Source organism: Lichenostomus cassidix, chromosome 2 (assembly GCF_008360975.1).
Source record: "Lichenostomus cassidix isolate B80296 chromosome 2, HeHo_3.0, whole genome shotgun sequence".
Lineage (NCBI taxonomy): Eukaryota > Metazoa > Chordata > Aves > Passeriformes > Meliphagidae > Lichenostomus > Lichenostomus cassidix.
Genome location: NC_139482.1, coordinates 152,263,069 through 152,277,598, shown reverse-complemented (window position 1 = coordinate 152,277,598; position 14,530 = coordinate 152,263,069). Strand labels below are relative to the sequence as shown.

At 51.4% G+C, this 14,530-nt stretch overlaps 1 protein-coding gene across 1 annotated transcript in view; it reads right to left on the bottom strand.

The window, feature by feature from the left end:
* The window catches only part of CPSF1 (cleavage and polyadenylation specific factor 1), a 50,102-nt gene extending 36,399 nt beyond the window's left edge, over window positions 1-13,703 (bottom strand). The window contains exons 1-10 of the mRNA XM_085053905.1: window positions 13,562-13,703; window positions 10,160-10,299; window positions 7,877-7,987; window positions 6,892-6,985; window positions 5,751-5,838; window positions 5,544-5,669; window positions 4,583-4,634; window positions 2,191-2,285; window positions 1,162-1,236; window positions 106-186 (exon numbers count right to left, since the gene is read on the bottom strand). Of these exons, the coding sequence (XP_084910031.1) occupies window positions 106-186; window positions 1,162-1,236; window positions 2,191-2,285; window positions 4,583-4,634; window positions 5,544-5,669; window positions 5,751-5,838; window positions 6,892-6,985; window positions 7,877-7,987; window positions 10,160-10,299; window positions 13,562-13,632 (933 nt within the window). The 5' untranslated portion in view covers window positions 13,633-13,703. The remainder of the gene's footprint in view (window positions 1-105; window positions 187-1,161; window positions 1,237-2,190; window positions 2,286-4,582; window positions 4,635-5,543; window positions 5,670-5,750; window positions 5,839-6,891; window positions 6,986-7,876; window positions 7,988-10,159; window positions 10,300-13,561) is intronic.
* Between the last annotated feature and the right edge of the window lie 827 nt (window positions 13,704-14,530).

Below are 14,530 nucleotides of genomic sequence, written 5' to 3'. Positions count from 1 at the left end.
ATTTTTCGGGGTGTTTTTGGGGTCTCAGGGAGGTTTAGGATCTCAGGGATGTTTTAGGACATTTTTAGGATATTTTTGGGGTGGTTTTGGGGTATTTCTGGGTACCTGCAGCACAGTCAGAGCTCCGTTTTTCCCATACCCCGAGCACAGGACGATCTCCAGGTCAGGCTCAGGGCTGTTCTGGAACTGTGGGAGACAATGGGGTCAGCTTGGGGTTTTGGGATTCTGGGTCAGTTTTAGAATTTTGGGGTGAGGGTTGGGGCTTTTGGGGTGGATTTTGGGGATTTAGGGTGGATTTTGGGGGTTTTGGGGTGGATTTGGGGTCAGTTTTGGGGTTTTTAGGTTCAGGTTTCGAGTGTTGGGGTCAGGGTTGGGGTTTTTGGGGTACATTTTGGGGTTTTTGGGGTCTGTTTTGGGGTGTATTTTGGGGTTTTTGGGGTGGATTTTGGGGTACATTTCAGGGTGTATTTAGGGTCCATTTTGGGGTGTATTTTGGGGTACATTTTGGGGTTTTTGGGGTGGATTTTGGGGTTTTCAGGTCTCACCTCCTCCGACAGGAACGCTGTGTTTGGGGTCAGTTTTGGGATATATTTGGGGTTTTTAGGATGTATTTTGGGGTCAGTTTTGGGGTTTTTAGGTCTCACCTCCTCCAACAGGAATGCCATTTTTGGGGTACATTTTGGGGTTTCTGGGGTGGATTTTGGGGTAGATTTTGGGATACATTTTGGGGTGTATTTAGGGTCCATTTTGGGGTTAATTTTGGGGTTTCTGGGGTCCATTTTTGGGGTACATTTTGGGGTGGATTTTGGGGTTTTTGGGGTCAGTTTTGGGGTGTATTTTGGTATATTTTGGGATACATTTTGCGGTCAGTTTTGGGGTATATATTGGGATTTTCAGGATGTATTTTGGGGTGGATTTTGGGGTCAGTTTTGGGGTTTTTAGGATGTATTTTGGGGTTTTCAGGTCTCACCTCCTCGGACAGGAACTCTGTGTTTGGGGTCAGTTTTGGGATAATTTTGGGGTTTCTGGGGTCTGTTTTTGGGGTGGATTTTGGGGTTAATTTTGGGGTTTCTGGGGTCCATTTTTGGGGTGAATTTTGGGGGGGATTTTGTGGGTTTTGGGGTGGATTTTGGGGTGGATTTTGGGGTTTTCAGGTCTCACCTCCTCTGAGAGGAACGCCGGCTCCCCCATGGCCGCGTTGGCACAAGGACCAATGTTGAGGATGCTGTCACACACCTGGGGAGAGGGACAGCGTCACCTGGGGTCATTGGGGTCATTTGGGTCAGCTGGGGTCATTGGGGTCACAGGGGACAGGGAAGGGACAGGAGGGACAGAAATGACAGAGGAGACAGAAAGGGGACAAGGAGGTGACAGAAGTGACACACAGGTGACAGGTCACAGGGAGGTGACACAGATGACAGGGAGGTGACAGTGAGGTGACAGGGGTGACAGGAGGTGACAGTGAGGTGACACACAGGTGACAAAAAGTGACAGGACCTCAAAGGAGTAGGTGGCCAGCTGGGGGTGACAGGGAGGGGACACAGGTGACACCCAGGTGACAATGACAATGACAGTACCTCGAAGCTGTAGTTGCCAGCTGTGTGTGACACCCAGCTGACAATGACAGACAGGTGACAATGACAGACAGGTGACAATGACAGTGACAATACCTCAAAGCTGTATGTTGCCAGCTGTGTGTGACACCCAGGTGACAATGACAGTGACAATGACAAGGCCAATGACAGCCAGGTGACAATGACACCTAGGTGACAAACAGGTGACAATGACAGCCAGGTGACAAACAGGTGACAATACCTCAAAGCTGTACGTTGCCAGCTGTGTGTGACACCCAGGTGACAATGACAGACAGGTGGCAATGACAATGACAGTGACAGACAGGTGACAATGACAATGGCAATGACAATGACAGTGACAGTGACAGTACGTCGAAGCTGTATGTCGCCAGCTGTGTGACACCCAGGTGACAATGACAATGACAATGACAATGACAGTGACAATGACAATGACACCCAGGTGACAATGACAATGACAATGACAGTGACAATACCTCAAAGCTGTACGTCGCCAGCTGTGTGTGACACCCAGGTGACAATGACAGTGACAATGACAGGTGACAATGACAAACAGGTGACACAGGTGACACCCAGGTGACAATGACAATGACAATACCTCAAAGCTGTACGTCGCCAGCTGTGTCCCCGATGCAGCCTCACTGCCATACACCTCAATCTCATCCACCTCGTCCTGCGCCTGCGGCTTCCCGCCTGGGACAGGGACAGAGCTGTCACCTCCCTGTCACCCTAATGTCACCCTGTGTCACCCCTGCGGCTTCCCGCCTGGGACAGGGACAGACATGTCACCTCCCTGTCACCCTAATGTCACCCTGTGTCACCTCAATGTCACCCTGTGTCACCCCCCTGTGACAGGGAACCCCCAGTGTCACCCTGTGTCACCCCTGCGGCTTCCTGCCTGGGACAGGGACAGACATGTCACCTTGTGTCACCTTAATGTCACCCTGTGTCACCCCTGTGGCTTCCCGCCTGCCATGGGGACACAGCTGTCACCTCCCTGTTACCTCCCTGTCACCCGTGTCACCTCAGTGTCACCCTGTGTCACCCCTGTGGCTTCCCGCCTGCCATAGGGACAGAGATGTAACCTCAGTGTCACCTCAATGTCACCCTGTGTCATCCTAATGTCACCCTGTGTCACCCTGTGTCACCTCAATGTCACCCTGTGTCACCCTAATGTCACCCTGTGTCACCTCAATGTCACCCTGTGTCACCCTAATGTCACCCTGTGTCACCCTGTGTCACCCTGTGTCACCCCTGCGGCTTCCCGCCTGCCATGGGGACACAGCTGTCACCTTAATGTCACCTTAATGTCACCTCAATGTCACCTTAATGTCACCCCAGTGTCACCCCAGTGTCACCCTGTGTCACCCCTGCGGCTTCCCACCTGGGATGGGGACAGACATGTCACCCTGTGTCACCTCAATGTCACCCCATGTCACCCTAATGTCACCCACTGCCAACCCCTGTGACAGAGAACCCCCAGTGTCACCTCAGTGTCACCTTGTGTCACCCCTGCGGCTTCCTGCCTGTGACGGGGACAGAGCTGTCACCTTAATGTCACCCTGTGTCACCTGTGTGACCTCAATGTCACACCTGTGTCACCCCTGTGGCTTTCCACCTGGGATGGGGACAGAGCTGTCACCTTGTGTCACCTCCCTGTCACCCTGTGTCACCCTAATGTCAACCTCTGTCACCCCCCTGTGACAGGGAACCCTCTGTGTCACCCCTGCGGCTTCCCTCCTGCGACAGGGACAGACATGTCACCTTAATGTCACCTCAATGTCAACTTAATGTCACCCTGTGTCACCCCCCTGTGACAGGGAACCCTCTGTGTCACCTCAATGTCACCTCAGTGTTACCCTGCGGCTTCCCACCTGGGACAGGGACAGACATGTCACCTTAATGTCACCTCTCTGTCACCCTAATGTCACCCTGTGTCACCCTGTGTCACCTCAATGTCACCCTGCAGCTTCCCGCCTGGGACAGGGACAGACATGTCACCTTAATGTCACCCCAGTGTCACCCTGTGTCACCATGTGTCATCTCAATGTCACCCCTGTGTCACCCCTGCAGCTTCCAGCCTGCGATGGGGACAGACATGTCACCTTAATGTCACCCTGTGTCATCTCTATGTCACCCCAATGTGACAGGGACAAAGATGTCACCCCTGTGTCACCCTGTGCCACCTCAATGTCACCCCTGTGTCACCCCAGTGTTACCCCCCTGGGACAGGGACAGAGCTGTGTCACCTCTGTGTCACCCTAATGTCACCCCCTAGGAACAGGGACACCTCTATGTCACCCAATGTCACCCACTGCCAGCCCCCATCACTGTCACTCTGTCACCTCAGTGTCACCTCCTGTCACCTCCTGCCCCTTACATCACCCGGGGTCACCCCAGTGTCCCTCAGTGTCACCCCAGTGTCCCCCCAGTCCATCCCAGTGTCCCCTCAATGTCCCCATTCTCCAGTCCCCCAGTACCCCCAGTGTCCTCAGGTGTCCCCCCAGTCCATCCCACTCCCAGTGCATCCCAATGTCCCCACTGTCCCCAGTGTCCCCAATGCCCCCTAGTGTCTCCCCAGTTCCCCCAGTATCCCCAGTGTCCCCAATGATGTCCCCAGTCCCTCCCAATCCCTCCCAGTCCCCCCAGTGTCCCCCCAGTGTCCTCCCAGTGTCCCCCAGTCCATCCCACTACCTCCATTCCCCTCAATGTCCCCAGTCCCCATTCCCCCAGTCCATCCCAGTGTCCCCAATGCCCATCCCAGTCCTTTCCAGTCCTTCCCAGTCCATCCCAGTCCATTTCCAGCCCCTCCCAGTTCCCCATTTCCCATTCCCAGTCCATCCCAGTCCATTCCAATCCCTTCCCAGTTCCCTCCCAGTTTGTTCCCAGTCTCTCTCAATCCCATCCCAGTCCGTCCCAGTTCCACCCCAGTCCCTCCCAGTTCCCCATTTCCCATTCCCAGTCCCTCCCAGTCCCCCCAGTCTCCCCACCTGCCCAAGGCCCAGAAGGTTCTGAACGTTTCTTCTTCACTGGAGGTTCCTCCTGGGGGGAAGAAAAAAACCCCAAAAACACCCCAAAATCGGGGGGGGGTTGGGGTCCCAGGTGTATTTTTGGGGTCCCCAGGCTGGTTTTTGGGGTCCTCAGGGAGGATTTTGGGGTCCCAGGTGTGTTTTTGGGGTCCCCAGAGAGAAATTTGGGGTCCCTAGGGAGGAATTTTGGGCTGCCAGGGAGGATTTTGGGGTCCCCAGGTGTGTTTTTTGGGGTCCCTCATGTGTGTTTTTGGGGTCCCAGGTGTGTTTTGGGATTCCCCAGGCTGGTTTTTGGGGTCCCCAGGGAGGATTTTGGGGTCCCCCAGGTGTGGTTTTGGGGTCTCCAGCCTGGTTTTTGGGATCCCAGGTGTGTTTTGGGGTCTCCAGCCTGGTTTTTGGGATCCCAGGTGTGTTTTGGGGTCCCCAGGCTGGTTTTTGGGATCCCCAGGTGTGCTTTTGGGGTCCCACGTGTGGTTTTGGAGTCCCAGGTTGGTTTTTGGGATCCCCAGGTGTGTTTTGGGGTCCCAGGTGTGTTTTTTAGGGTCCCTCAGGTGTGTTTTCAGGGTCCTCAGGTGTATTTTGGGATCCCTCAGGGATTTGGGGTCCCCAGGAAGAATTTTGGGATCCCAGGAAAGATTCTGGGGTTCCCAGGTGTGTTTTGGGGTCCCCAGGTATGTTTTTTGGGGTCCCCAGGTGTGTTTTGGGTTCTCACCTGCCTGTCAGCTCCCTCCCTTCCCCCTCCAGCCAGGAGCTCTGGGATGGGAATTTGGGATCTCAGGAAGGATTTTCAGCTCCTCAGGGCAGGTTTTAGGGTCCCCAGGTGTGTTTTTGAGCTCCCCAGGTGAATTTTGCCCTTCCAGACTGTTTTTTGGGATCCCCAGGCTGGTTTTTGGGGTCCTCAGGTGTATTTTTGGGGTCTCACCTGCCTGTCAGCTCCCTCCTTTCCCCCTCCAGCCGGCGCCTCCTGCAGTTTCTCGGTGTACCTGAGCAGCAGCGAGTTGCCCAGGCGAGAGCCCAGGAAGAGATAACCCGGCTCCAGGGGCACCATCTGGGGACAGCAGGGTCCTGAGTGTCCCCAGGTGTCCCCAGGATGTCCCCAGGTGTCCCCAAGGTGCCCCCAAATCCTTACACAGGTGGTGAGGACAGAGGCAGCAGCTTTGTCGAAGTGGAAAGAGCGAACGGAGCGCATTCCGTCTGTGATCAGCGTCAGGACGTAGCTGGGGACACAGGGGACATGGCAGGGGACACTGCAGGGGGGTGGCAGGACACCCAGGACACCCCAAAATCCATGGAGACACCCCAAAATTCATGGGAAATGCCCCAGAAAATCCAGGACCCCCCTTGTCCCAGGGGAAGGAGGGGACAGAGCTCAATGTGTCCCTGATCAGCATGAGGACACTGCTGGGGACAAAGGGGACATTGCAGGGGACACTTCAGGGGGGTGGCAGGACACCCAGGACACCCCAAAATCCATGGGGACACCCCAAATTCATGGAAAACATTCCCAGGATACCCCAAAATCCATGGAAAATCACCCAGGACACTCCATTGTCCCAGGGGAAGGAGGGGACAGAACTCATTGTGTCCCCAGTCAGCACCAGGACATGGCTGGGGACAGAGGGGACACTTCAGGGAGGTGACAGGACACCCAGGACACCCCAAAATCCATGGGGACACCCCAAAATCCATGGAAAACACCCCAAAAAATCCAGGATCACCCCATTGTCCCAGGACAAGGAGGGGACAGAGCTCATTGTGTCCTCAGTCAGGGTCAGGACATGGCTGGGGACAAAGGGGACATTTCAGGGGACACTGCAGGGGGGTGGCAGGACAGCCAGGACACCCCAAAATCCATGGGGACACCCCAAATTCATGGAAAACACCCCCAGGACACCCCAAAATCCATGGGAAATCCCCCAGGATCACCCCATTGTCCCAGGGGAAGGAGGGGACAGAGCTCATTGTGTCCCCAGTCAGGGTCAGGACACTGTTGGGGACGTTGCAGGGGACACTTCAGGGGGGTGGCAGGACACCCAGGACACCCCAAAATCCATGGGGACACCCCAAAATCCATGGAAAATCACCCAGGACACCCCATTGTCCCAGGGGAAGGAGGGGACAGAGCTCATCTTGTCCCCCGTCAGCACCAGGACATGGCTGGGGACAAAGGGGACACTTCAGGGGGACATGTGACATCCCAGGACACCCCAAAATCCATGGGGACACCCCAAAACTGGCTGGAGATGTCCCCAAGGTCCCTCCAGACTCACATCTCGCCCCCCTTGAGGGAAATGACCATCTTGTCATAGGAGATGAAGGTGGCCTGGGCACAGTCCAGCGTCATCCGGACACCTTCCTGGATCCCTGGGGACAGATTGGGGACAGTCAGGGACAGGGATGGGGACAGGGATGGGGAAAGTCAGAGATGGAATGGGGACAGGATGGGACAGGGATGGGGACAGGATGGGGACAGGGATGGGGACAGTCAGGGACAGGGATGGGGACAGGATGGGAAGGGATGGGGACAGGATGGGAAGGGATGGGGACAGTTAGGGACAGGATGGGGCAGGGATGGGGACAGGATGGGGACAGGAATGGTACAGGATGGGACAGGGATGGGGACAGGATGGGGACATGGGGATGATGAGGATGAAGATAAGGATGAGGATGATGAGGATGAAGATAAGGATGATGATGATGATGGGGATGAGGATGATGAGGATGAGGATGATGGATGAGGATGATGAAGGTGAGAAAGAAGGTGAGGATGAAGAAGATGAGGATGAGGATCAGGATGATGAAGGTGAGGATGATGCAGGTGAGGATGAAAGTGAGGATGATGAGGGTGATGAAGATGAAGGTGAGGATGATGAGGATGAGGATGAAGATGAGGATAATGAAGATGAGGATGAAGGTGAGGATGATGAAGGTGAAGATGATGAGGATGATGGATGAGGATGAAGATGAGGATGATGATGATGATGATAGGGATGAGGAAGACAATGATGAGGATGATGAAGACAATGATGATGACAAAGATGATGAAGATGAGGATGATGAAGATGAGGATGATGAGGATGATGACAGGGTTGAGGATGAGGAAGGTGAGGATGATGGATGAGGATGATGAGGATGATGAGGATGAAGAGGATGATGATGATGAAGGTGAGGATGATGAAGGTGAGGACGAAGGTGAGAGGATGATGAGGATGATGATGAAGATGAAGATGATGAAGATCACCAGCCCGTCCTTACGCAGAGGGAACACGGTGGTGCCGCAGGTGAGGCTGTTCAGAGCCACGCCGTAGGGAGGAACACTCTGGTTCAGGTACAGCAGCGAGTTCACAGCAAAGATCACCACACCTCCTGGGGGACAGGGACAGTGTCATTGTCATTGTCACCATCACTGTGTCACCATCAGTGTCAGTGTCACAACAGTGTCACATCACTGTCAGTGTCACTGTCACGTCACCCCGTAGGGAGGAACACTCTGGTTCAGGTACAGCAGCGAGTTCACAGCAAAGATCACACCTCCTGGGGGACAGGGACAGTGTCATTGTCATTGTCACTGTGTCATTGTCACCAGCACTGTGTCACCATCAGTGTCATATCAATGTCACATCAGCGTCAGTGTCACTGTCATGTCACCCCACAGGGAGGAACACTCTGGTTCAGGTACAGCAGGGAGTTCACCGTGAAGATCACCACACCTCCTGGGACATGGGGACAGTGACAGTGTCATTGTCACCATCACTGTGTCACCAGCACTGTGTCACTGTCAGTGTCACATCAGTGTCAGATCAGTGTCAGTGTCACCATCGCCATACCCACTGTGGGATATGGAGACATTGTCATTGTCACCATCAGTGTGTCACCATCAGTGTGTCACCATCAGTGTCATTGTCACTGTCACATCACCACCACTGTGTCACTGTCAGTGTGTCACTATCAGTGTCAGTGTCATTGTCACCATCACAGTCACTGTGTCACCATCACTGTGTCACCATCATGGTGTCACCATCACTGTCACTGTCACCATCGCAGTGTCAAATCAGTGTCAGTGTCATTGTCACCATCAGTGTCAGCGATATCATCACCACACCCCCTGAGACATGGAGACATTGTCATTGTCACCATCAGTGACAGTGTCACCATCGGTGTCATTGTCACCATCAGTGTGTCACCATCAGTGACACTGTCACCATCGGTGTCACCATCACTGTGTCACCATCACCACACCCCGTGTGGGACAGGGACACTGTCATTGTCACCATCAGTGTCATTGTCACCATCGGTGTCACCATCACTGTGTCACCATCAGTGACACTGTCACCATCGGTGTCACCATCATTGTGTCACCATCACCACACCCCGTGTGGGACAGGGACAGTGTCAGTGTCACCATTGGTATCAGTGTCACCAAAACCACACCTCCTGTAGAATTATGTCATTGTCATTGTCACCATCAGTATCAGTGTCACCACCACCACACCCCCTGTGACATGGGAACGGGTACAGTGTCACTGTCATTGTCACCATCACCACACTGTCCCTGTCACTGTGTCCCTGTCACTATCACTGTGTCACTGTGTCCCTGTCACTGTGTCACTGTCACTTTGTCACTTTGTCACTGTGTCACTGTGTCACTGTCACTATCACTGTGTCACTGTGACTGTGTCACTGTCCCTGTCACTGTGTCCCTGTCACTATCACTGTGTCACTGTCTCTGTCACTGTGTCACTGTGTCACTGTCACTGTGTCACTGTCACTGTGTCCCTGTCACTGTGTCCCTGTCCCTGTGTCACTGTCACTGTGTCCCTGTCACTCACCGATGCGTTTGGGGACAGGCAGCGCCTGGGTACAGTTGAAGGGCAGAGAGCTGAGTGACCTCACTGTGTCACTGTCACCGTGTCACTGTCACCGTGTCACTGTGCACTGTCCCTGTCACTGTGTCACTGTCACTGTGTCACTGTGTTCCTGTCACTGTGTCACTGTCACTGTGCCACTGTCCCTGTGTCACTGTCACTGTGTCACTGTGTCACTGTGTTCCTGTCACTGTGTCACTGTCACTGTGTCCCTGTCCCTGTCCCTGTCCCTGTCACTCACCGATGGGTTTGGGGACAGGCAGCGCCTGGGTGCAGTCGAAGGGCAGAGAGCTCAGTGACCTCACTGTGTCACTGTCACTGTGTCACTGTCACTGTGTCACTGTGTCTGTGTGTCACTGTCACTGTGTCACTGTCACTGTCACTGTGTCACTGTCCCTGTGTCACTGTCACTGTGTCCCTGTCCCTGTCACTGTCACTCACCGATGGGTTTGGGGACAGGCAGCGCCTGGGTGCAGTTGAAGGGCAGAGAGCTGAGTGACCTCACTGTGTCACTGTCCCTGTCCCTGTCACTGTCACTCACCGATGGGTTTGGGGACAGGCAGCGCCTGGGTACAGTCGAAGGGCAGAGAGCTCAGTGACCTCACTGTGTCACTGTCACTATCCCTGTCACTGTCACTGTGTCACTGTCACCATCACTGTCCCTGTCACTCACCGATGGGTTTGGGGACAGGCAGCGCCTGGGTGCAGTCGAAGGGCAGAGAGCTGAGTGACCAGATGACCGGATGGACTCTCTGCAGGATGTTCAGCGAGATGGCGACGATGCTGCAGGTGTCCTGCCGGACTGCCACTCTCCTGGGGGGACATTGGGGACATTGGGGACATCAGTGTCACCTCTGTGTCACCTGAGGAACACCTGACCACCCACAGGTGTCCTGTCACACTGCCACCCTCCTGTGGGGACATTGGGGACATCAGTGTCACCTCTGTGTCACCTGGGGAACACCTGACCCCCTGCCGCACTGCCACCCTCCTGTGGGGACATTGGGGACATCAGTGTCACCTGGGGAACACCTGACCACCCCTACAGGTGTCCTGCCGGACTGCCACCCTCCTGGGGGGACACTGGGGACATCAGTGTCACCTCTGTGTCCCCTGGGGAACACCTGACCCCCTGCCAGACTGCCACCCTCCTGTGAAGACATTGGGGACATCAGTGTCACCTCTGTGTCACCTGAGGAACACCTGACCACCCACAGGTGTCCTGTCACACTGCCACCCTCCTGTGGGGACATCGGGGACATCAGTGTCACCTGGGGGTGCTCAGAGTGACCCTGAACACTGCTGCACTGCCACCCTCCTGTGAAGACATTGGGGACATCAGTGACACCTGAGGAACACCTGACTACCCCTACAGGTGTCCTGTCACACTGCCACCCTCCTGTGGGGACATTGGGGACATCAGTGTCACCTGGAGGTCACCTGAGGGTGCTCAGAGTGACCCTGAACACTGCCAGACTGCCACCCTCCTGTGGGGACATTGGGGACATCAGTGTCACCTCTGTGTCACCTGAGGGTGCTCAGAGTGACCCTGACCCCCTGCTGCACTGCCACCCTCCTGTGGGGACATCAGGGACATCAGTGTCACCTGGGGAACACCTGACCACCCCTACAGGTGTCCTGTCACACTGCCACCCTCCTGTGGGGACACTGGGGACACCAGTGTCACCTCTGTGTCACCTGGGGAGCACCTGACCCCCTGCTGGACTGCCACCCTCCTGTGGGGACATTGGGGACATCATCAGTGTCACCTGGGGAACACCTGACCACCCCTACAGGTGTCCTGCCGGACTGCCACCCTCCTGGGGGGACATTGGGGACATCAGTGTCACCTGGAGGTCACCTGAGGGTGCTCAGAGTGACCCTGAACACTGCCAGACTGCCACCCTCCTGTGGGGACATTGGGGACATCAGTGTCACCTCTGTGTCACCTGGGGAACACCTGACTACCCCTACAGGTGTCTTGCCAGACTGCCACCCTCCTGTGGGGACATTGGGGACATCAGTGACCTGATCCCCAAATCACCCTGGAAAGTCCCTGAAATTCTCCCCAAAAGTGCCTCAAATTACCCCAAAATCAAACCTAAATATCCCCAAAATGACCCTAAATCCCAAAAAATTACCCCAAAACTGCCCCAAATCCACCTAAATCAAACCTAAATATCCCCAGAATTACCCAAAATCCCAAAAAAATTACCCCAAAACTGCCCCAAATCCACCTAAATCGCCCCAAAATCCATTAAAATCCAAAAAAATCACCCAAAACTGCCTCAAATCCACCTAAATCACCCCAAAATCACCCTAAATCCCAAAAAATCACCCAAAAACTGCCTCAAATCCACCAAAATCATCCCAAATCCACCTAAAATCTCCCCGAATTTCCCCAAAATCACCCTAAATCCCCCAAAGTCACCCCAAATCCCCCAAAAACCTCCTGAAACTCCCCAAAAACTGTCTCAAAATCCCCCAAAACTTCTCCAAATGCCCCCAAAATCAACCCCAAATTGCTCAAAAGTCTCCCCAAATCCCACAAAATCACCCAAAACTGCCCCAAAATGACCCCAAAATCCCATAAAATCCCATAAAATCACCCTAAATCCCATAAAAAACAAAAAAATCCCATAAAAATCCCATAAAAACCCCACACTGACCCAGGCCAGGTCTGGTTGGGCTCGAAGAGGATCAACAGGGTTGGTTCATAGTAACCATGTACCCCAAAAATCACCTCAAAATGACCCCAAAATCCCATAAAATCCCATAAAACTACCCCAAAATGACCCTAAATCCCATAAAATCCCAAAAAAATCCCAAAAAATCCTATAAAAATCCCAAAAAAACCCCAAACTGACCCAGGCCAGGTCTGGTTGGGCTTGAAGAGGATCAGCAGGGTTGGTTCAGAGTAACCATGTACCCCAAAAATCCCCAAAAATTCCCCCAAAATCACTCCAAAATCCCATAAAATCCCATAAAAACCCCAAAAAATCCCATAAAAACCCCATAAAATCCCATAAAAATCCCATAAAAACCCCGCACTGACCCCGGCCAGGTCTGGTTTGGCTCGAAGAGGATCAGCAGGGTTGGTTCATAGTAACCAAGTACCCCAAAAAACACCCCAAAAACCCCAAAAACTGCCCCAAAATCCCATAAAATCCCATAAAATCAAAAAAAACCCAAAAAACCCAAAAAACCCCACACACCCACCACCCAAAACACACAAAACCACAAAAAACCAAACCCCAAAAACACCCAAAACCCCAAAACACCAAAAAACCCAAAACCCAAAAAGACCCCAAAAACCCCAAAAATCCCATAAAAACCCCGCACTGACCCCGGCCAGGTCTGGTTGCAAAACACAACAAGTAACCATGCAGGAACTGGAAACCCTAAATCCCTAAAAATTCCCCTGAAACTCCCCAAAAACTGGTCCAAAATCACCCTAAATCACACAAAATCCCATAAAAACCCCAAAAAATCCTATAAAAATCCCATAAAAACCCCAAACTGACCCAGGCCAGGTCTGGTTTGGCTCGAAGAGGATCAGCAGGGTTGGTTCATAGTAACCATGCAGGAATTGGAAACCCTAAATCCCCCAAAAATCACCCAAAATTCCCCATAAAATCCCATAAAATCACCCTAAATCCCATAAAAACCCCATAAAATCCTATAAAAATCCCATAAAAACCCCAAACTGACCCCGGCCACATCTGGTTGGGCTCGAAGAGGATCAGCAGGGTTGATTCAGAGTATCCATGTACCCCAAAAACCCCAAAAATTATTCCAAAATCAACCCAAAATCACCCAAAATTCCCCATAAAATCACCCTAAATCCCAAAAAATCCCATAAAAATCCCATAAAAACCCCACACTGACCCAGGCCAGGTCTGGTTGGGCTCGAAGAGGATCAGCAGGGTTGGCTCATAGTAACCATGTACCCCAAAAATCACCTCAAAATGATCCCAAAATCCCATAAAATCCCATAAAACTACCCCAAAATGACCCTAAATCCCATAAAAATCCCATAAAATCCAAAAAAATCCCATAAAAACCCCGCACTGACCCAGGCCAGGTCTGGTTGGGCTCGAAGAGGATCAGCAGGGTTGGCTCATAGTATCCATGCAGGAATTGCATGTCGATGATATTCAGAAGTTTCTCATCCAACTCTCTGACGTCGATGATGTAACTCGGCAGGAAACTCGATTTTTGCCTGTTTTTGGGGTGAAAATTTCGGATTTTGGGGGTTTTAGGGGATAAAATGGGGATTGGGGAAAAAAAGGGTGGAAGAGTGGGATGGAAATGGGGAGAAAATGGGAGAAAAAGGGAGGAAAAATGGGAGAAAAATGGATATAAAAATGGGAGGAAAAGGGATGTAAAAATGATATAAAAATGGAATAAAATGGTATAAAAGGGATATAAAAATTATATAAAAATAGTATAAAAAGGGATATAAAATGGTATAAAAATGATATAAAAATGGTATAAAAATGGTACAAAAATGGTATAAAAGGGATATAAAAATGATATAAAAATGATATTAAAAGGCATATAAAAAGGATATAAAAATGGTATAAAAAGGGATATAAAAATTATATAAAAATGGACATAAAAATGATATAAAAATGATATAAAAATGGTATAAAAAGGAATATAAAAATGGTACAAAAATGATATAAAAATAGTATAAAAATTATATTAAAATGATATAAAAAGTGATATAAAAAGGGATAAAAAAAGGTAGAAAAATTGATATAAAAATGGTATAAAAAGGATATAAAAATGGTATAAAAATGGTATAAAAAGGGCATAAAAAGGGCATTAAAAGGGGATAAAAATGATATAAAAATGGATATAAAATGGATATAAAATGGATATAAAAATGGATATAAAAATGGTATAAAAATGGTAAAAAAATGGGTATAAAAATGGTATAAAAATGAAATAAAAAGGGATATAAAAATGGTATAAAAAGGACATAAAAAGGGCATTAAAAGAGATACAAAACCAGATGAAAAAGCCCCAAAAACCCCCC